At 56.0% G+C, this 22175-nt stretch overlaps 1 protein-coding gene across 5 annotated transcripts in view; it reads left to right on the forward strand.

Moving 5' to 3' along the window:
* Positions 1–1760: 1760 nt before the first annotated feature.
* The window catches only part of SLC37A1 (solute carrier family 37 member 1), a 45101-nt gene continuing 24686 nt past the window's right edge, over positions 1761–22175 (forward strand). Inside the window, exons 1-9 of one of the 5 annotated variants that reach the window (XM_036017467.1) lie at positions 1768–1899; positions 2576–2734; positions 6400–6626; positions 13299–13380; positions 15591–15723; positions 16366–16444; positions 19001–19136; positions 20869–20945; positions 21995–22161. In XM_036017467.1, coding sequence (XP_035873360.1) covers positions 6571–6626; positions 13299–13380; positions 15591–15723; positions 16366–16444; positions 19001–19136; positions 20869–20945; positions 21995–22161 — 730 coding nt within the window. In that variant the 5' untranslated portion in view covers positions 1768–1899; positions 2576–2734; positions 6400–6570. Of the gene's footprint in view, positions 1900–1953; positions 2735–6399; positions 6627–13298; positions 13381–15590; positions 15724–16365; positions 16445–19000; positions 19137–20868; positions 20946–21994; positions 22162–22175 lie in introns of those variants that run through there. The other 4 variants (XM_036017468.1, XM_028504570.2, XM_036017469.1 and 1 more) reach the window with 4 other exon arrangements.

The raw sequence follows: 22175 nt of genomic DNA on the forward strand, positions 1-22175 counted from the left end.
TCTGAGTCAGGACACATCCCGAGAGCCCCTCCAACCCCTGAGACAGGGTTAGAAACAGCTAGTCCCGACTCACGTGACAAGTCAGGATGCAGAGGTGTCTCCCATGCCCCGGAAGCCCAGCGAAGGTTGCTGGAGAGGACGGAAATGCTGGCCTGGGCCTCCGAGTCCGCACTCCCTGGGCAAGGCGTTGTTTCCCAGCTGCTCGAGAATTTGGTCTCGTTGCTGCCGGCGATGGGGATCTTGAAGGGTGTCCATCAGGAAGGACAGGATCTGCCCTGCCTTAGGGGGGCAGTTGGAGGAGCGGGAAAAGTGGGTTGCCTGAGCGGGAGCTTGAAGCGCGGAGGCTGATGCCCAAGTTCCGGGAGAGAGGACGAGCTGTGTGCAGACAGCAGCGTGAGTCCGAGACTCAGCCAGGGGGCGCTGGGAGCCAGACTCGGCTGGCTTGGAGGTATCGGCTGGCTTGGAGGTCGCCAGCAAGGGAATGGGCATGAGGGGAAGGAGAAGGAGTTGACTGAGCAAGAGGAGGTCTGCAAAAAGAGACCTCGCAAAGTGGGGAGAGAAGCCCAGAGACCCTGGGCCAGCGCTCTTGCAGGATGGGGGTGGGGAGGGGTCGGCCAGGAGGCTTCCTGTGGCTGTGCCTTAGTAAGGCCCCGGGGCCACAGTGAGGCCAGCAGGTGTCCCTTCTGCGTGAACACTCCTCAGCAGCGAAAAGAAGGGGTGCCTTTGACGTGACCCAACTCAGCGTACAGAAAACAGTGTTAGAGTATTCTAGAAACGGGGTCAGCAGGGAGTGGGAGGGTTTTAGGCCTGGAGGGGAGGAGGAGGAGGTCTGCCCCAGGCCTGCCCGAGGGGCCTCTGGGCGGGGCAAGGCAGTGAGCCTGCCAGAAGCGCAGGGCACTGTCCATACAGACCTTTCGGGGCATTTGCAGCCTGGCCTCGGGTTGGTCGTGGCCTCAAGAATAGTTTTAACCAGGGGCAGCCTTCGGTCAGGAACCTCATTTGCAGTGTGATTCTGCCTCCCCTCGCTCGTCCGGGGCTGGGCCCCCGGGGTTGGACGCGGTGTGCACCGAGTGTGCTCTGCAGGCACTCCACTGCCTGGCTGCAGTTGGCCCTTCTTGTGGCTGCCCAAGGTCAATTTTTGGCAAGAAGAGTGGGACTCGGAGAAGGATGGTTCTGGGATGTGAAGGCACCAGCAGGGGAGCGGGGAGCAGGGGAGGTCAGGTTCAAGGGACTGGGGCCAGGCTGGTGTTCTCCAGCACAGCCGTGTGAGCTGCCTGTGACAAAAGATATGGTTCAAGGTAGCCTCTCCGCAGGGCCCATTGTCACGCAATGGAACGCTACCGTCATGATTCTGACCCCTGAGAAGGGGCAGTAGGAATCAAGGCCAGGAGGTCAGGCAGGCCCTCTTCAGCGCTGGTCCTTGCTGGGGAATGCCTTGCTTTGCTGCTGTTGGGTGAGACCTACCTGGAAGACATCGGGCCCTTGGGGAGCTCGTGGTTGGCCAGTGGAGAACATGCCAGTAACTGTCCCTGTGCTGGCTGGAGAGCAGGTGCAAAGACACAGGACTGCGCGAGGAATCTTGGGCCGGCCGGCGATGGCCGGTTGAGGGCTGGGGGTGGGGGGTAGTGGATGGTAACAGCCAGCCCACGTGGGGGCGCCCCCAGGGCTGGTTGGGACCGTGGGCTGGCTCCGATGGGGGGGTGGGAGGGGCGGTTCAGGGAGGAGATTATCGGGAAGGGGAGGGGCTCAGCCGGCACCCGCCGCCCAGCCTGGCGCCCCGCGGTCGCAGGAAAGTGAAAGGGCCGCGGGGCTTCCGCACGCGCCGCCCCAGGAAGTCGCGAGCAGGAAACGCCCATGGAGGCCCGGCAGGGCTGCGGTGAGCCGGCCTGGGCAGCGCAGGTGAGACGCAGGGACGGCGATCGGCGGGGACCCTTTCTCACCGCCGGCACCTGCAGGGCCGCGGGACTAGGGTGCCGCGGCCATGCCGCACCTGCCACCAAGGGGACGGCGGGGGATGCGCATGGGGACCGGATCCCTGAGCCGTGCTTCCCCTCAGCCTGTCTTTGTGCCTGGCTTTGGCTTGAGCTGAGCAATCTCGAGCTCCCCCGGCCATAGGGAGGGAAGCCTTTGGAATAAGGGGTCTAGAGGAGCGGCCGGGAGCCCCTTCCGGCGCCCGGTACTCGGCGACGCAGGCATTCCCGCAAGTGGAGGCTGGGGAGCCGGCGCTGGGCCGGCAGCCGCCAGCCGCCAGCTGGAGCCTGGGCAGGAATGATATGAGCTGTCCTGCCCGGTCTCCTCCCTGGCCGCGCAGGCCTTGATGACAGCTGGTTGTCTAGGGATGGGGCCGGAGGAGACCCGCTCATTGTCCGCCGCGCTGTGGGGATGTGGGCGTGCCCGCCGGGTCCACCTGCTCTGGGGACCAGCCAACGGGGAGGAGCCGGCGTGGAAAGCCGCCCGGGAGGCTCGGGCGCGTCAGCACCCTGGGCCTTTGGGTTGTTTGTCTGCTGGGCAGCTGGTTGCGGAGCCCGTGAGCTTCCTTGCCAACAGGAGTGACTGCGACCTTCAGTATTTGTAGGACTTAAGGCGCCAGAAAGTCCCCCAGCCATCGACCACCGCCGTTGGGCACCTTTTTCCTCTTTCTCCCGTCGAGCTGGTGACTGGAGCTCTCCGGAACCGTCATGATTTGCATTTGAACGAGCGGAGGACACTGGAGAGCCTGTCACCCCACCCCCAGGTTTGAATTTCTAAAGGTGGAATCTTAAGCCTGTCTTTCCTTTAGTCTGCCAGAGGTCACTATCTGGAAAGCGCTGTCTGCCCTGGAACTTACACTGTGTGAGGGGGTTTGAGTGGGCAGCGAGCTCGGAGTCCTGCCGCTCCAGCCCGCTGCCGTCTCCCCCCAACTCCGGCGGGGGCCGAGCTGGCAGGTCGACGGGTGCAGGTCAACTTCGGTGTCCGTCGGTCCTAGGGGAGAGGAGTGGCTTTCGTCCTTCAGGCACCGGGTGACCCTCGTCGTGCCTCTTTCACGTTGAATAGCGTGTTAAAGCGGGAACCGTGGAAAGTGTTTTGTTTTGTTTTGTTTTGTTTTGTTTCATTTTTTCCTGGGAAGGGAGTTGCTTCTCAGAGGATGTTTCGGGGGGATACGCCTTTCCCACCCACCTTTGCCTGAAAATAAGACCCACTTTAGAGAATTTTTTGTTTAAGTAGATTACTTAAAATACTCCTGAGGCTGCTATGTTTATTCTGGAAAGACCCTTTGATATCACTCTGGCTGTGTCTTAATTTTTTCTTTTAACTTTTACTGATTGGGGAGGCGGGGAGAGAGAAAACATCAGTTTATTATTCCACTTATTTTTGCATTCAGTGGTTGCTTCTTTTTTTTAATTATATTACTTTTTAAAAATATTTTATTTATTTATTTTTAGAGAGGGAAGGGAGGGAGATAGAGAGAGAGAGAGAGAGAAACATCAATGTGCGGTTGCTGGGGGTTATGACCTGCAACCCAGGCGTGTACCCTGACTGGGAATCGAACCTGCGACACTTTGGTTTGCAGCCCGCGCTCAATCCACTGAGCTACGCCAGCCAGGGCCAGTGGTTGCTTCTTATACGTGCCCTGACCGGGGATCAAACCCGCAACCTTGGCGAATGGGGATGATGCTCTAACCAATCGAGCTCCTCAGCCAAGGTAGCCATTACTCAAGGCTGAGTCTCATTATTTTCACCTCCGAAGAGCACAGGGAACTAACTGGTCTAGGCATTGCGGACCACCCAGGGGTGTGTCTGAGGGCAGGGCTCCGGAATGCATATTTTTCTCCAGTCATTCCTAACGGCTGACTAGGTTGGGCCTTTAGGCAGAAGAGTATAGAAGCAAGCGTTATACAGACTTCCATGAGGACACTCTGATGGGATGTTTCCCAAGTTGCTGTCTTCCACAGTAGAAGGAAACGGGATCTTCCGACATGCCTCCTGTTTGGGTGGTGAGGGCCAACGTCGGCTAGTAAGAGCCATTAAAAAAAAGGTCTTCGTACATACTTGGGCTGCTGCCGACCAGAGGATTCAAGCCAAGTGATTTGGATCCAGTTCAGCCCCCTATCTCTGAGGGGGCAGGGCCGGGGGAAGGGAGGTGGGAGGGAGGAGGGGACCGGGGAAGCTGGCCTGACCTGATTTGGCCCCACTGCGTCCAGCCACCAGCCTCATCGCTCTGCTCTGAAGTGAGGGCTGCCTCTCGCTCAGAGTGGCCGTGGCTCCCACGAGGAGACCTCGGATGGAGGGACGCCAGTGAATGCTGGAGCGCTGTTCTATGCCCAGGCTTTGGAGGAATGGGCCTCGTGACGCTGAGCTCTCACCACCCCACGTGCAAACCCACCGCCCTCACATGTCCTAGATGCACTTACTGTGAGAGGTCATAGCACTAACTCTCACCCATTGCCTGGGGGGGGGGGGGGGGGGGGCGGGGCGGGTCATGCAAGGGCAGGACCAGCCTGACTATCTCAAAGGCAAAGGAGATTTTCTTCCCGTTGCTTCTCCGGTGCCTCCTGGATTGTTGTTGGTGCTACAGGTTTTACCAGCATTGAGTTGAGGTTGATTGATTTGTTGATCAGTCGATGGCAGTAGAGATACGCTGCGACTCCGGAAGCGGCGTGCGGACTCAGGAAGACACCGGACTCTGGCTGTCCGCGTCCAGGCGCTGTACAATCTAAACCAGACCCTTTCCTCCGCGGCCACATCCCAGAACCGTTTCCCGAAGTCTGTTTCCACCCCAACAGAAGCCCACTCGTTTTGAGCATTTTAGTAAAACAGATTTTAAGTCTATTTTAGAGATTTGAAGAGTTGTGGAGGTTTATTCGACACATCTCTTGAGCACGCGCTCTGCTCTGGGTTGTGCACCAGGCCGCGGGCAGCCTCATCCTCTCCTGGGTACACGTCTGCTGAGCACCTGCCGCATGCCAGGCTGGTGCGAGGGCTCTCTGTGGACTGCATCACTTCCTCTTTCCAACAACCCTAAGCTGTAAGCGCCGCCATCCCTGCTTTTTAGCAGGAGAGAGAGCCAAAGTCAGCTGCAGGGGCTGGTGACGCTGCAGGTGGATTAATAGCTGAGGCCATGTCACCGTCAAGGCCCTGGTGGGCTGAGGGGCCCCGTCCACTGCCTCCTGCCCGAGGGGAGGCGCTGGGGTGGGGGGTTCTGGGGTGAGAGCTTGGCAAGGATCTTGAAGTTTTTTGTTTTGGTATAAAGGAAAATCATTGAAGAGAGAGCATTTTTTGAGCGCTCGCTCTGGGGGGAGGGCCAGAATGAGCGTGGGGAGAGGTTCTGTTTGGGAAGACAGGTGTTTACCCATCCATGTCAGTCCTCCAAGTCCGAACGGTCGGTTATTACTTGTCTGTTCCCCTAAGGAAGTTGTTGGGAGACGTTAAATAAGTATCAGCTTCCTTGAGATTACAATACTGACGCGCTGCTGCGCCAAGAAGGCCGCTCAGATCAGCTTCTTTAAATCAAGATTAATGTTTACTCAAAAGTAACTTTCTTTTAAAAAAATTACGTGACCTATGCATTTTCAGTGAGTATGAGTCAGAACAATCCGTGCTCTGTGTATACCGGAAATCGTGTTATTTAACGCATTGGTCAAGGATTCCTTGCTGCCAAGTGCAGAAGAAAAACTGGAAAACAAGACAAGTCACAAGGTTGGCTGTGGGACAGGAGGTGTGCCGGCCCCCTTTTCGGTGCTCGGGTCCCCCTGCCCACTCCTTGTCTTGCTCTGCCTTCAGCTCTGACTCCAGAATGGGGTCATTTCCCATGGCCTCTGAGGGGCCGCAGGGGATGAGCAGTGAGGAGGCAGACACGAGGTGAAGTCCACTCCCACAGCGTTAGATGCATTTCGATCTGGTTGCAAGGCCACAGTTGAGTGGTGGGTTTGCTGGCCTGCCATCTCGCCCAGGCCCACGTTCCTTTCTGTGACCGCGGCTCAGCCATGGGCTGCTCCGGAGTGGGTGGGACCGAGCACGTCCAGTTCCCGGGCATGCTCTGCTAATGGGGCACGCGGTGTGACCGCCGGGCACAGACTGGTCTCTCATGAATGTTAATATTCCGCAGGGTGTGTGGTTAAGGGTGAGTGGGTTGATCTCTAGGTGCCTTCCAGGTGGAGATGAACTCAGTGGCTCCTTTCCTATCATCGGAAGGTCACATGAAATTCCTTTCAGTGATCTCTGAACAAGCACCCCCCACCCCCGCTCCAGGACAGACGCTGCCTGCCACCTAGTGGCCCTGGTGGTGGGCATGCCCATTGTCCTGGAAGGTCAGCTTTGGCCTGGGCTGGGTAACAACTGAATAAGGAATGTATTCCGCCAGGGATTCCAAGGTACCATTGCCAGAATGCCTGACTTTTCAACTCCTCTTTCTCGTTGTAGAGAGCTAAGCCTCCGCAGGAAGGAGGAGGGGACGTGAGACCCAACAGGACACCTCTACTCACGTTCCAGCCTGCGTGAGCGCAGGGGCGAGCGGGAAGCTCGGAGCCAGGATTGCCACCCTCTTTATGAAGCATCTGATCGCGTGACCAGAGCTCCGTGGTCCGTGCGTAAATGGCTCGACTCCCTGCCGGCATTCGCTTCATCGTCTCATTCTCCCGGGATCAGTGGTGAGTCCTGGGCCGGGAGTGGGTGAGGGCCACTGTGCCGCTGGCTGTCCCCCGCCCCCCCGGGTTCATGATAAGACTCACGCGGATGCTGGCCTCCCCGTAACCGCGGAGTCACTTCTCAGCGGTGGAAGCTGTGAGGAGCATGGCCGAGTTGTTCTCTGTCTGTGGCTCTGGAGGTGACAGGTAGCATTTAGACCCCTTCGAGGTCTCCAGTAGTTTCTGTAAGAATCATGGCCCCCACCGGAAAAATGACCACCGGCCACTGCAGGACTTGAACATGCCCAAGGGTGAAATCAGTACGTGAACTCTGATTGAGCTCGGTGCGTGGCCTGGCTGGGACAGAGCTGCAGGGAGAAGGGAACGTCTAAGCAAGTTAAATGCCGCCCAGAGCACAGCTCTCTGCTCCGAGAGCACCTCCGAGTGCGTGCGTGCGTGCGTGCGTGCTCTGTGGGAGCCCTTCTCTGAGGCAGGTGGCGGGTGGTCGTGAGCCCCGTGCTCCTGGAGGAAGCCGTGGGCAAGGGCGGAGTCGGTCTGCAGCCGGGCTCTCTGGCCCCTGGCGCGCACCCTCAGTGGTGCCTTCCCTGCTGATCTCGGTCGGGAAGGAAAAAGTTCCCCTCTGCCCTCTTAGGCTCAGTCACTGGGGGCATGCAAATTACACTGACAAAAAGATTCGCAGGAGAGGAGAATCGAATCCCATTTGTGCAGGAGTTGACAGAAAAACGTGGCTCACAGCGGCTATTAGAGTTTGGAGCTTGTATGCCAAATTCTTGATGGGGGAAGAAGAGGAGGAGAAAGGCACTGGTGGGAAAACAGCTCTGGGAAGGTAAAGGGGCCTGAGGACGGCACACGGGCGCTGTGTCTCTGCCGTGACCGTGTCTGTTCGGGCGCGGTGTGGACCCTTCTCGTCTTCAGGAGTGCGGCAGCCTCCCCGGTGCTCCCAGGGAGGGACTCCGGACAGCTGACTTCTTAAGGGAGGCTCTGCTTTCAGGCAGAGAAGAGGTTTCAGGAGCTCAAGTGCTGCTTGCTCAAAATAATTTTCACACCACAGCGGCGTATCCTGGAACCCCTTCATCTCCGTCACCACCACCCCCTTGTGGCCTGCACACCCTGGGCACCTATCTTCTCCGGCCCCTCTAGGTGGCGGAGCACCCGCTGGGTCTCAGGTGCGACTTCGGCCACCTCATTCTTTCCAGGGCCGCTCCCTTGTTGACTCATTTCGCGTCTGCTGCGAATCTAGCCACAGGTGTTTAAACACTCCCCTTTTATTTTGAGAGCGTTCATCTAGCTTCTTTGTTTTACAGCTTTATTTTAATACAGTTTTCAAACTCACAGAATTATGAGAATGTTACAAAGAACTGCTGTAAAATTCCCGTGTGTCCCAGACTCGTATTTTGTGAGGTTGAGAGCTACAGAGACACAGCAGTGCATCCCGAACTGGAGCGAGCGTGCGACTCACCCCAAACACTTGTTCGAGTGCACGTTCTGACTCGGGAGGTCTCGGGCGGCCGGGAGCCTGCGTTTCCCAGGTGCTGGTGCCGCCAGCCTGCCGACCACACTCGGCGTAGGAAAGACGCGGAGTTTGTTTCAATTCCGTTCCCTCTCTGCCTCCACTTGCTCTGTGACCTTTAAAACTTATTTTTAGCTGAGATTTAGCAATCCTAAAGAGACTGGCTTTAACGTTCCTCCGAAGGACATTTTTTGTGTGTCTACGCAGCACACCTGCCCGTCTCCGGCAGCATCTCGAGTTCCCGTTGGGAACTGACTCCCTGCTCTGAGCGCAGCTGGGATAGGCAGGCGGGCCTCACTGCGGCAGCCGGTGGAGGCCCTCTAGGCTCCTCTCCCAGGAGCCTCCTGGAACAACACAGGTCCAGCAGGAGGCAGGGTGGGAGACAGGAGGGGCTGCAGGGCTCTCTCGTGGGGCTTTGAGTCTTGAGTGGGGAGAACCGAGGGCAGAGGGACTGTCAGCGTGCATCTTGTCCCGCTGTGGGGCCTGGGCCCAGCCGGCAGACAAGTCCTTAACATCGCACCTCGTTTTCTTCTCCGCGTGCATGTCTGCATGCACACGTTTTTAAACGGACGTCTGAGAGTGAGTTAGAGACGTCATGTCCTTTTAGTCTAAATACCTCAGTGCACATTTCCTGTAAACAGGAATTCTCACCTAACTACACACAAGGACCGAAAGGAAATTGAACACTGATACAATGCTACCACCTAATCTGCAGTCCCATTCAGAGTTCTATCGGGTGTCCCCTCACGTCTTCTATGGCTTTCTTCCCGGCCCAGGGTCCCGTCCAGGGTCACACTGCCCCTTGGGCTTACCCTCCTTCCACCTGAAACTGTTCCTTGGCCTTTCGTCGTCTTTTACGACCTTGACATTTTTGACGGTACAAGCCATTGTTTTATAGACTGTCCTTGGTTTGGGGCGTGTCTAGTATTTCCTCATGCTTAGGGTCAGATTATGCATTTTTGACAGGAATACCGCGGAAGGGAGACAGCTTCTCGCTGATGGCGAAGGAATTAAAACTATGGGGAGGGGAGGGACTGAATGAATCATGTTGTGTTGGGCTGGAATTACAGATGCCCAGAAGAACTGGTGAGAGAGCGGGGGGGAGTGGGTATACATGGCTGTGTGTGTGTGTGTGGCATGTGTGTAGTAGGTGGGTGTGTGTGTGTGTGTGTGTAAAATACTAGATCCCTGCCCACCGAGAGACCCTGGGGAGCGCAGCGCCCGCAGCAGTGAGCACCCCTGGTGCCCGATCTCGGTCTCCGTTTGCCGTCCCCACAGAAGGAGCTGGCGTCTTTGGGGATGAGGTCTGCCCTGGGGCAGGGGGGCTGAGAGGATCCGGGAATATCTTGTGCCAGAAAATAAGGAGGTGCTTAAAAACGAAGGGGCTGTCCCTGCCACATCTGGGGTGATTTGAGGTCTAAACGAAACAGCACTAGTGACGGATTTTAGCCCCCTGAGCACCTTCCGAGTCAGTGAGCCCACGCAGCTGCGATTCAGTAAATGCGCAAGCAGGAGGAAGTGAGGCTCTTCCGCACAGCAAATGCCAGCTCCTCAGGAGAGCAGGAGTGTCCCTCGACCTCGATGGCCTTCCTGTCACGGTCGGCAGTGCGCAGTTTCGGTGAGGGTCACCAAGAGAGGGACACGCTCTGATGTGGGAAGGTAGGAGGAACCGGTTCTTCACGTCGTCTCCCAGTGTGTTCCCACAACTTCCTTACTCGTTGTTTACAGCGAAAAGCCGTAGCTTCCATCTGGCCGGCAGCCCCTCGACCACGTGACCAGTGCTGCCGTCACCGGAGCCCCGTGCCTCCCCTCAGGGGCTCTGAACAGGACTGCACCCCGGCCGTGGGCGCTTTCCTTGTTTCCGAAGGCAGGGTGTCTCTGGGCTAATTTCTGCGCCGAGTCACACTGCTCAGTAACTCTCGTCCAAAGCACCTGTTCATTCCTTGTTTGCATGTGACTGTGATAAGTAACCTTCTAATAAGGACACATGCTCTGCGTGGAGTCTTCTAATTTGCCTCTGGGAACATGTCTAAGGAAGCTTTGAAGGTGCACAGCAACTGTCATTGCCGAAACAGGCGTTCTTTGCTAGAAACTGGAGGTTGACCCGAGCACTCCTGCTGTAACACTGGTAGATGCAAAGAATGCTCGGGTCAGGCATGACTTCAAAAAGTAAGTGAGGCACTGGTGAAGCAAAGCGTTAGGTCACTCATTTTTTATTGTGTTTTCTCCACATTCACAAGCCTAAATGCAACACCAAACACAAAGAGTACCAGATTGTATTCGGTTCAAGGGCTGCTGTAACGAAGCGCCACACTCTGGTGGCTTAAAACAGCACATTTGTTCTCACTGTTCTGGAGGCCAGGAGGCTGAGGCCCAGGTGTCAGCAGGGCTGCACCCGCCCCCGAAGGCTCCAGGGAAGAACGCTTCCTGCCTTCTCCAGCCTCAGGCAGTAGCTGGCGGTGCTCGGGGCTCGGGGCTCCGTGTGTGGCTGTGCCTCTGTTGTCTCACGGCCTCCCTCCCCACCTGCCTGTGTCTCCACATGGCTTTTATAAGGACGTCAGTCACTGGATTCAGATCTCATTGGATTCAAGGTCACGCATGAGTTACATATGACCTCAACTTTGACTAATGACATCTGCAACCCTCTGCCACATTCTGAGATCTTTAGGGGGATGGTATCCAACCCAGTACACGATAAAAGGACACAAACATCATCTGAAATCCTTGCATCGTGCACGACAAAGGCAGAAAGAAAATGGAGAAAGAATTACAGAATGGGCAGAGGACTTAGGAGAGTTACTCAGGACTCTAGTCCCTTAACCCAGGATGAGCCCGCAGAAGTAAAAAGGTTCTTTGTGAACCTGGCAACCTGCAGGCCACCTGCTCAAGGCATTTCACTTCCACTGAGAACCGAGCTGCAGATTCAGTTCGGCCAGAAGCGTGTGCTGCTCCCCTCTGCGGCCTGCGTGCGCATGGAGCGTCCCTGGGCACGCACTGTGCTCGGCATCCCCCCCCCCCCCCGTGGCACAGCCCAGGAACCCCGTGGTCCCCCGGCCCAGTGCTGGTGAGCGGTCCTGCAGAACCAGCGGTCAGAGAAGGGGTGGAGGCCCGGGGCTGGGGGTGGAGGCCCGGGACGGAGGCCCGGGAACGGTGACCAGGTTCCCATAACCGATACAGCTTGACTACCTAAGAATGCTGGTATATGAGGGCCCAGGGCTTTTCAAACGTCATCTGGACACATGGAGGAGCTCTTTATTTGCGTGTTATAATTCTACTTTATAAATATGGTAATATACTTGATAAACAGAGTATTTATAACTAGAACCCTCTGTTTCTGTCTTGGTAGAGAGCAGGAAGCCAAGGTTCATGAAGTAAAGCTGCTTTCTCAAAATCCTTCTTAGCTGGGTGAGAGGACGTTCGGATTCTCCCGCAGGGTCACGTAGCGGTGACTGGTGGTGTCTCGCATCCTTGGGGGGCTCCAGGTTCTCCCTCCATACTCTGAGGTGGGAAGGGAACCCAGTCTGAGAACTTTTCGAAATACTCCTCGTGGAGATTGGGAAAGGGCCCCCTATGCCCAAATGGGGGCAGCTCCGGGCTCCCCACAGACTGCTCTCACCCTGGTAATTTACATTCAGTGAGAAAACAGTTGGCCAGCGAATCCACCTGGGGGTTGGGAATCTGGGTATTGAGGCTTACAGAGCTCCAGTAGTCTAGACCCTTCCTACGCTGGCAACTTAAGGCACCTAGGAGCAGTGGGTGGAGCGACAGGGAGCTTTCAGCAGATAATTGAGAGACTTCCGTTCTCCACCCCAGCAGATGGTTTTCAGAAGCATGAGGACAAAGGCCTGGACTTTGTAACGGATCCACTGCACCTGCGTAGTTTCTGCTCCTCGGGATAAAATACACACTTTTTTTATGGACTGACTTTTCTCCTCTCTGGTCACTGGCATGGGCTCGGAGAGCAAAGAGTCCCAGGAAAGCCATCCGAGCGTGCTTCCTTGATGAAGAGGAGCACGCAGGGTCGTTTCTTTACTCATGTATCCAGGGTTTATTGGTGCCTGGCAGCGGGTTTGGTGTTTTCCTTTCCCTAAGGCACAGGTACCTGATGGTCCCATCAATCCTTTCCCTCCCGCCTGAAATAGGGCCTTTATTTTTTTTTAATCTAGAAATACTTATTTGTCCCCCACTGGCCAAAGAGGCGGGCCCCCCAGGGTTCTTCGTGTTACTCACTGAGCGCTGCCCTTGAGGAGCACATCAGCACGAGGACTTGAGACTGGAGGAGGGGTTTCACTGTCCCCCAGAGCCCCGCCCGTCTCTGCTCCTGGGTAACTGTCAATGCCAGCCATCGCCCAACTTGAGAGTCATTGGCCTTTCCGGGCCAGGCCAGATATGGGCCTGGTGGCGCGCAGGGTGAGAGGCGGGGTCTCAGGACACAGAGGACCTGCCCCCTGGTGCAAGCCCCTTATCTTCACCTCCTGCCAAACTCTTTTTCCTCCTGACTTTTTTTTTTTTTTTGGCCTTAGGAAATATTTTTCCATAGCGTGGTTCACATTTTTAGACTGGAATAAACTTTCGTCTTCTTACTAGACAATCTTCTTTCCTTTCGACTCCCATATATTTCAGCACCTCCCCCTTGCTGCTTTTCTCATAAGCCAAAAAGAGCCGCTGGGCTTTAAGCCAGAATTTTTATATCGGCGGCCTTATTCATAGCTTGTGAGCATCGCTGGGTTTTTCTCATTGAGGTCAGTGAGATATTTACGTTCTTGCCTCGCTCATGCGCTTCTGGAAAGTTGCACAGAAACTAAAAAGGGAAAAATAGGATCTTAAATGCCCAGGATAGCAGGCTTACAAGAAGCTTGCAGCTAATTTTGCTTCCAACTAAATAATCCTTTCTTTTTGTCTGCTCTGTAAGCACGGGTTCATCTTCTGAGTCCCAGATTTCTCTTTGATTATAGTTCTTTTAATGGATGTTTAAATAGTTTCAATTTGGACGGAAGTCCCACTTTTTAAATATAATATTATAGTGATATTATTAAATAGGATGAATAGTTGATAGAGGACTGAGTAATGCACGGTGTGAGAAAATTTTAAAGTTACAGTGACCGTGTGTTCTTCACGCAGCTCCCATCACTGGCCATCATTCTCTTCCCTGTTTTGTGTTTCAGGTACAGAGCCTTCATTTTTATCTTGACATTCTTGCTCTATGCCAGTTTCCACTTATCTCGAAAGCCTATCAGCATAGTTAAGGTAAGAAATCATAAAACACTTCGTTTCCTATCCCACCTGTAATCTTGATAATGAACGTGTTACTTTAAGAGGCAGCTGATGGGGGCGGGGTGGGGCGGCTGCAGGGGGAGAAGATAAGTGGAGAAAAGGAATTAGGTAGAAGCAAGGTATTTTGTTGGTTTGCTTTTTTTTCTTTTTTTCTGAAATTAAAATCTTTAAAACGTTTTTTCCTCTATGCTTTCAGAGGTAGTATACTTTCAATTATATTACTTGACAGTTTCAGACCTCTAAAGCTTAATGAAATGTATATTCCTGTCTTGTGTGAATTTTCTCTCGAAAACATCCAGTCTTAAATTGTTCCCGAACGGTCCCCACGACCATCAGGAGTGGATCCGAGTCGGGCCGTGGCAGAGGGTCCTCGTCGTTCCCGGATCTCTGAGTCTGTGTTCGAGTGATGGGTGGACAGGGCTGTGAGGCAGGCTCTTCCTAACTCGACGAGACGGAGGATTCCAGCAGACAGTCCTCCATAGTAGCCAGTTGTAACTTGGGGGGAAGCAATGAGATTTTCTGACCCTCCTTGAAATTACATCACTTTGCCTAGATTGTCAACGGGCTCGAATGGCTTTGGACTCTTGGTCATGGAAGGAATAAGGAAGTTGTCTGTTGCCTAGGTAGCTCCTGTACAGCTCATGTCCCCATGTGTCCCCCCCACCCCCGCCCTTCTAGTCGTCGGCAGGACACAGACCCAGGACTGGGTTATGCTGGGTTACCATGGCTGCGTAGCTGGTGGCAGAGAGTTCCCGTGACTCAGTGGAAGTCGGGACCCAGCCCAGGGGCACCAGGCTCCCAGCTTGGAGCCTGAGTCCCTGCCAGGAAGGAGGCGCGGCTGCCTTTTGTCACAGGACAAAACTAAACAGAAATGCTGTTCTCTTATTTACAAAACGGAAATGGAGCATGCGTAACTTTTTCTGTTTCCCATGGGTGGCTCCTCCCTGGGAGTATTACGTGACAGCAGAGAATGTTAAAGTTCTGTTTGAAGTCACCGTCCGCCACCTTCCTCGTCCCGTGCTCCCATGGAGGGCGCGTGTCAGAACCCCCTCCCGCCTGGTCCCGGTTCCCTCTCCCATCCGGCCTGCAGCTTTCTTACCGAAGGCTGACCAGAGCAGCGTCCGTGAGGGCTTGGGTCTGGCCAGCTCGGCCTCCACGAGAAGCAGCAGCAGCTGGGCAAAAACACCTGACTCCCGAAGGCGAAGAGGAGGAGGAAGAATAAAATCGAGTGAGCTGAGGAAACGCTGAAAATGCCAGCCTTCTGCAGGGAAGGGCTGCGGGCCCCCACCGTGTCTCTGACCCGAGCTCACAGTCATGTCCACAGCCCCGCACGGTCACCCTGGTGGAGTGTGAATAAGCTGAGCACGGGCCGGGGCAAGAGACAGGGCTCACTCACCAGGGGGAACCCCCAGCCCCCACGAGGATGAGCTCTGCTGAGGAAAGCTGTTTGGCAAATAGCTACTTTGAATTTGTAAAGCAGGATCCTTGGCTAGATTTTTAGGGCAGTGCCCTGTTAATAATGACACAGCCACGTGACCACCACGCAGCCACGTCCCATGTCCCATGTTGGGACAGATACTGACACTTATCCAGGAAATTGTCACCTGGCTGAGGCCCGGCCCCGTGCCAGCTCCTTGTGCCCTGTCCGCCGTCATACCCACTGCAGGCAACCCTGATTCACCAAGGTCCCCACCAAGTCATTCCCCTGTTCTTGAGCGTCACAGGTGGAAACGGAGTCCACCATTGGAGCTTTTTTGTGTCGGGCTCGCTGTCCGTGAGAGGCGTCCTGGTCATTGCAGGGACCAGGCGCTGGTTCCCTTGTGCCGGGCAGCGTTCAGCTGTAGAAACCGAGCGGGATGCACCCGCTGGCCCGCTGCGGACGGGCGGTCCGAGGACGACAGGCAGCCAGCTTTCAGCGGCACAGCTGCCCTGAGCAGTCGTCTCCGGTGGCCCGGGACGTGCTTGGGTTTGCTGTGTGTGCTCAGGGGCGGGGCTGCTGAAGCCCGAGAAGCCTGGCCCACCCGCGCTCTGTGGGCCCTGCAGGCAGCCTGCCCCAGCGGTGACCCCTTCCCCAAGGCTGGAAAGAGGGGCGCTGTTGGTACTCTGCACCCCTGCTGAACTCACCTGCTGCGCTCTCTCTCTCTCTCTCTCTCTGTCCTCTCTCCCCCCCGTGGGTGTCCTAGGGTGAGCTCCACAAGTACTGTGCTCCCGGGAAGAAGGACGGGGTCAGGGTCAGCGGCCAGAGCCAAACGGCCGGCAGCGTCCCCACTCACCAGCTCCCCGACAACGAGACCGACTGCGGCTGGGCCCCGTTCGGTGAGTCCCCGTGTCCTCGCACTTCTGACGTGGGCGTCCCTGCAGGGCTCCGCACAGCCGGGGGGGCCAAGAGGCTGCTGGCACGGCCCGACTCTCCCGGCCTCACCAGTTCGGCAGCGGTGCCGGTGTTCCTGAGCGGGACCGTGTCTCAGGGAGCAGCTGTGTCCCACCCCGGGTCCCACTCCTCTGCCACCGCTGTGTCCTGGGGCCTGTGTGCAGGTGACCCACCACCTGAACAAGACCCTCTCAGTGCGGAGGTCTGCTGAGGACAGCTCGCAGGTGGTGTGTGTCAAAGCCGAAAGTCAGGGCGCGCAGAGCGGGAACCGTGGGTGGGAAGGAGACACCACAGGGCCCGTGCGGGGCTGGCCCCGGCGGGGAGCGAAGGAAATGAACAAGCCAATGCCCACCGTGAGCCTCGTGGGTCCGTTCCCACCGGTAACGTGCGCTTGGCGCTTGTTCGGAATGTGGCGGCTGCATTTTCCTTTGCCAAGAAGCCAGCGGCAGGCGCACCGCTGCATCCTCTGTGTCCCTGCTCTGAGCCCAGCGCCCGCGCCCAGGGAGCAGACGCTCCAGCACGCACCCTGATGGTCAGTGGGGGCGAAGCGCCGCTCACCTCTGCCTGCCCCTCTCCCCCCCGCGCAGACCAGGACAACTACCAGCAGCTGCTCGGGGCCCTGGACTACTCCTTCCTGTGCGCCTACGCCGTCGGCATGTACCTGAGGTAGGTCGGCCCGAGCTCGCGAGGCCCTGCCGGTCGTGCCGCTCAGTGCACAACCGTCTCTGGTGCGCCGAGGTGCGCGGGACGCCTGACGCCAGCCCCACCCGCAGGCCACTTACCGTCCAGGCTCTTCTCGGGGACAAGGGAAAGCGAGAGCCAGCGTGCACTGCTGTGTCTGTGAGGACACGACCACAGGGCAGCGCATGTAGAAGACCCGGGCCCCGGGCTGCTCAGGGCGGACTGTTCACGCGTGGCTCTCCTGGCCCTCGGGCGCAGGACGCACTTGAGCCCTGCCGGGGTGTGGTCACCCGGCACAGGGCCCTGGCGGCCCCTGGTGATGCTCAGCAGAGCACGTCCTCGGCTGCGGTCTCAGGGCCGCCATCTGTTCACAGTCCCGAGTCACCGATTCCCCAGTGTGCGAGTGTGTGCCGGGAGCGTCCACCTGGACGGCCCACACAGAGCCCCTCGCCTGAGCGCCAGGCCGGGCGGCATGGCCGCTGGGGAGCGAGCAGAGAGACACTCTGCTGTGATCCGACCCCACCCGCTCCTGTGGCCGAGGGCGGTGCTCTGCGGCTGTGCAAAACGGGGGATGGTAGTTCTTACCTGGCAGGACTGTGGCGGGGATTTGACACACGCAGAACGCTCGGCACAGTGCCAGCACGTGGTGCGTGCCCAGTGTCTGTCACACGTGATTGTTATCCTGGGTTCTTGATCCCATTCTTGAACTGACCTTGACCTGAAGGCGTAAGTGTCCAGCGGGTAACGGGACCTGTGGTTGGCGGGTTAAACACTGGTATTATGTTAGTCCAGCCAGGCTGGGGAAGAAATAGTATAATAGGGACGGAGCCCTTTAACCCTAGAAAGAAGCTTTGGTTCAGAAACTGAGGTCTTTACGGATTGGAGGATCTTGGAGATGCCGTCCGTGTGGAGCCTGCTCCCTGAGGCCCCCCGGAAGGGGTGCGGCGGGTCAGGACCTGGGCCCCGCCCCAGCCCCGTGCACTACCGGTGGCTGGGCCCGGCCAGGCAGCTTCCTCTGGTGGAGTGGATGGTTTGCTTTATTGCATTTGCATATTTGCAGAGTGCTGCAGAGGGGGGCAGTGACACGTACGGAAGCCCGAAGCGTGTGGTGCACAGCAGACCGTGAGCCCGATTGACGGGAAGTGCCGTGCAAGCCTCAGGCTTCTTGGGCCTGGGAGGCAGCCTGGCTGCGGCCGTGTGCCGTCCTGAGGGATAATGCTGTGCTCTACACACGGGTCTGCCTGGACACCCGTAACCCCGAGTATAAAAAGACCCAAAGGCCAAGTGTGTTTTTCTCAGTTACTAGAAAGCAGTAGTTAAATGTTCTCCTCAGCTGGGCGTGGCTTGGCCCCTCAGGAAACATAGGGCGATATCTGGGGACATTTGTGGTGTCACAGCTAGAGAAGGGGTGCTGCTGGCACCGAGTGGGCAGAGACCCGGGGTGCCGCTACACCGCAGCACACAGGACAGCCCCCCACCGCAAAGAGTTTCCTGGCCCGAGACACCAAGAGCGCTGGGGTTAAGGGATCTGGATGAAATAAAGTGGTTTTACTGCTGCTCATTTATTGGCAAAGATCATTTTTCATGCAGCTCGCCAGGGAGGGTCAGTGTGAAATTCTGCCAAATGCAAGGTCCCCTGTCGACTCGTGCCCACAGCACAGGCAAGCACCGCTGCCGGTCACAGCCTTCAGTGACATCGGGGCATGCGGGCAGAGCTGGAAGCGATGGGCACCGTCTACAGCCCAGGGCGTTCCTGGCCCGTGTCCACAGGTGTGGGGTGGCTGTTAGTGCCTGTGTGGGTCTGATGTAATGTGGGACGGGGTCCCTTCCATCAGGCCTTTTCTTTCAAAGCTTTTTTAAAATTTTATTTACTTATTTTTAGAGAGAGGGGGAGGGAGGGAAAAACATCAATGCATGGTTACCTCTCGTGCACCCCCTACTGGGGGCCTGGCCTGCAACCCAGGCATGTACCCTGACTGGGAATCAAACTGGCGGCCCTTTGGTTCACAGGCTGGCACCCAATCCACTGAGCCACACCAGCTGGGACTCAAACTTTTAAGTAGAGCTCAAATTTGGGACCAGTTAATGTGGGTGAGTAACTTAATGACAGCTGAGAGGCTAAGAGACTGGCTCATGGTTATAGGTGTTCCCTTTTTATGACATTTGTCTACAGGTTGACAGTTGAAATTGTAACTGGATATTGTTTATATAAAAGCAGGATTAACTAGCAGGACAAGTTTTGGTTTTTTTTTTAATGGGCAGCCATCAAAGTGTAAGCCATGGTATACCGAGTTCATTATTTGACAGTTAGTGACTTTTGCTGGAAATAAAAAGTCTTAAAAAATGTTGCCAACGGACAGTTTCTGGTTAATAAATGCTCCACTGGGAAACAGTTACGATGAAATCTTCTTGGAAATTGTGGTGTTTAGAGTTCTGAAAGCTCAGAGAACAGCATGAAAGCACCCGGAAAGAAATCGCGGGTCGTTTACACTGTGGGTGTGTTTGTTTGCTCATACTGTCTGTCTTTTTTCTCGTCCTCAGTGGCATAATAGGGGAGCGCCTGCCCATCAGGTATTACCTAACTTTCGGAATGCTGGCCAGTGGCACCTTTACTGCCCTGTTCGGGCTGGGCTATTTCTACAACATCCATAGTTTCGGCTTCTACGTGGTAACTCAGGTAAGGTCCGGGTGCGTGGCCCACCACGTGCGGGGTCTCTGTGATGAGCTGCACGGGGCGTTTATGTCCCGGGTCCCTGCCCCTGCCAGGAGAGACGATGGTGGTGATGGAGTCGGGGTGGGGGGCACACACAGCAGACGTGCGTCCGGTCTGATGTCAGGGTCAGTGCTGACGTGTGAAGTCTCTCTCCCGTCTTCTCTGAAGTTCCGGCAGCCATGCAGTTCCCCCGAAGTTTCGGGAGTTGCCTTGTCAAGAATCAGTTTGTCCGTACCCCTCGGGGACTGCAGCGCCAGCCCCTCTGCCTTCACCTGGAGGAGCTCTAGGTGTCCCGTCTGGTGACAGCTTGGACCAGTCAGGAGTCCCAGTGATGCGGGGCATAGCGAGGGCAGGAGGAAGGGAGGACTGGGGCGTCACTGGCAGGGGACAGGGTTGGAGGGATCGGTGGGCGGGGGGAGCCTTACGGGCCCCAAGGCCGAGACGGGCCTTGCGGCTTTGCCCTTCCGGCTGGGCCCAGCCCTTCCTGGAACTCTTGGCTGCTGCCCCTCCCAACATTCCTGCAGACAGATATTTACTAGAAATGGAAAATGACAGAATGATGAGCTTAACTTCTGAGGCTCTTCAAATAGCCTGGGGGGAGATGTTATAAAATCATCAAAGTAAATTGGACATACTTTGCTTTTTAAAAAAATCCTCACCCAAGGATATGTTTATTGACCTCAGAGAGGGAGGGCGGGAGAGAGAGAGAAACGTTGGTGTGTGAGAGAAGCATCAATCAGTTGTCTCCTACATGTATGCGCCCCAACCGGGGATAGAACCTGCAGCCTAGGTGTGTGCCCTGACTGGGGATCAAACCCACAGCCTTTTGGTGTATGGGACAACGCTCCCACCCACTGAACCACCCAGCCAGGGCCATAATTTTCTTTTAAAAATTTTGCCATGGGCCTTGAAAAAGTTTGACTGTTTTCATTATGAAAGTAATTTATACTTTATAGTAATGTATAAAATTAGAAGGAAGAAAAAAAACAATTTCCCAGAATTCCAGCACACTCCTGGATGGAAGGCCAGCCCTGGCTGGCCCTGAGGCTGGTCCTCCCCAGTCGTGGTTATAGGAGGCACTAGGCAGGACCTAGGTGTCTTGAAAATTTGCTTCTGACGCTCCTGGGACTAAAGCAAACCCGTTTGCCAGTGCACTTGCAAAAGCCCTTGTCGAAATGTGAGCTCAGGGTCCTCTTGGAAAGGGGGAAGTGCTTTCTGCAGGCTTTAGGTCAAGGTCAAGCTCAGCTCAGAGAGTCATTAACAACAGTACCTTCTTCACGACAGGAGACGTGAAAGTGTGCAATTTACAAGCTATAATTTATAGTACAATCACAGTTCTGTAAAAAGAAGACAATTTTTCTCTCTTTTTATGAAGTTTAGATTAGACAGAGATTGGGAACTTTGGCCCCAAGCCGTTCATTTCTGGCAAGAGATTTTCTCTTCTTTCTTCCCTTTCCTTATTCTAAAATTTTCACGATGGGCATGGCTTACATTTGTAGTTATACGTATGGTTTAAAATACAACTTGGGTCTTTGGGGCTCATAGCGGATAGGGCATGGCCTCTTCCTTTGTGGGCGGGTCCCAGCCGTGCTCCCGAACTTCCAAAGAACAGAGAAGGGGAGGCTCCTGTGGTCCCCACCGGAAGACAGGACGTGCCTTCCCCTCGGTGAGCCCTCCCCCTTGTCCCCTGTCGCAGATCATCAACGGACTGGTGCAGACCACCGGCTGGCCCAGCGTCGTCACCTGCCTCAGCAACTGGTTTGGGAAAGGAAGGTGAGAGTCTGTGTGTAAAGTCCGTGCTTGTCCGCCCACTGAGCTGCCCACCCGAGACCAAAACAGAATAACTGAGTGTCAGCCATGGTGGAAAAACACAATTTTCTTTTAAAAGGAAGGTGAGAAAAGGCCACCCTGCTTCCAGCAGCGTTATTTTTTAAAAGATGTTTTTAGACTTCAGTTTTAGTTTTTCTTTAGATTTATTGTAGGAATAAAAATACCCTTTATTCTATGAACTAAGATCATGAAAACCTCTGGGACTCGAGGTTCTGAAATTCAGATGGCCTTTGTCCCGGGAGATGCCCTCCCTGCCGTGGGCGGGGTCAAGCCTGTGTCGCTCTGCACAGCTGACCCGCGGCGCGGCCCTTCCTGGCCTCCGCGGACTGGGGCAGAGCGCAGAGGGCAGGGCCCTGCCCCGGGCCTCGGACACAGAAGCCACGTCAGAATCGAGACTCGAAGGCAGGTGGACACGCGCCAAGTCCTGACGCGCCGCCCAGCCCCTGGCGGTGGAGGTGCGCCCAGCCTCTGGAGATCTGAGCTCCGTCCAGGCAACGCTGTAACGTCTGTGTGATGCATGGCCTCGGGCCAAGGTCAGGGCCAGGGCCAGGGCGAAGAAGTGCTGGAAGACACTGACGATGGGGAAACGGAAGCAGGAAACCAGCCCACGGAGCCTCATTCAGATACTCCACCCACCTGGTGGGTCCGCAGCAGAAACTTGTATTGATGGGATATTTCAGCCAGTAATTGGATTGAGTCTGCAGAAGCACAAATTCGGGGCCTTCCAAGAATTTCAGGAAACGGCCTCATTCCTCTTTGTAGTCATAGACGGAGAAGCTCTGAGAGAGACGTGTAATGACACACACATGTCTCTGAGGCAAAGGGAAGCCCCGTTCTCCTGCCAGCGTTTCCAGGCCCACGTCTGCCTGCGTGGCCCCTCTGTCCCCAGGCCGGGCTGGCTCTGACATGGCGCACGCCCTGCCGGGCCCTGCACCACGGACCCACGCAAGCTTCCTGACGTCATCTGCTGCCCGTCTCTTGTTGTGTTGCAGGCGAGGTTTGATCATGGGGGTCTGGAATTCCCACACCTCCGTGGGCAACATCCTGGGGTCCTTGATTGCTGGCTACTGGGTGTCCACGTGCTGGGGCCTGTCCTTCATCGTGCCCGGGGCCATCGTGGCAGCCATGGGGGTCGTGTGCTTTCTCTTTCTTATCGAACGTGAGTACCCGGAG

This window comes from Phyllostomus discolor, chromosome 2 (genome assembly GCF_004126475.2).
Source record: "Phyllostomus discolor isolate MPI-MPIP mPhyDis1 chromosome 2, mPhyDis1.pri.v3, whole genome shotgun sequence".
NCBI lineage: Eukaryota > Metazoa > Chordata > Mammalia > Chiroptera > Phyllostomidae > Phyllostomus > Phyllostomus discolor.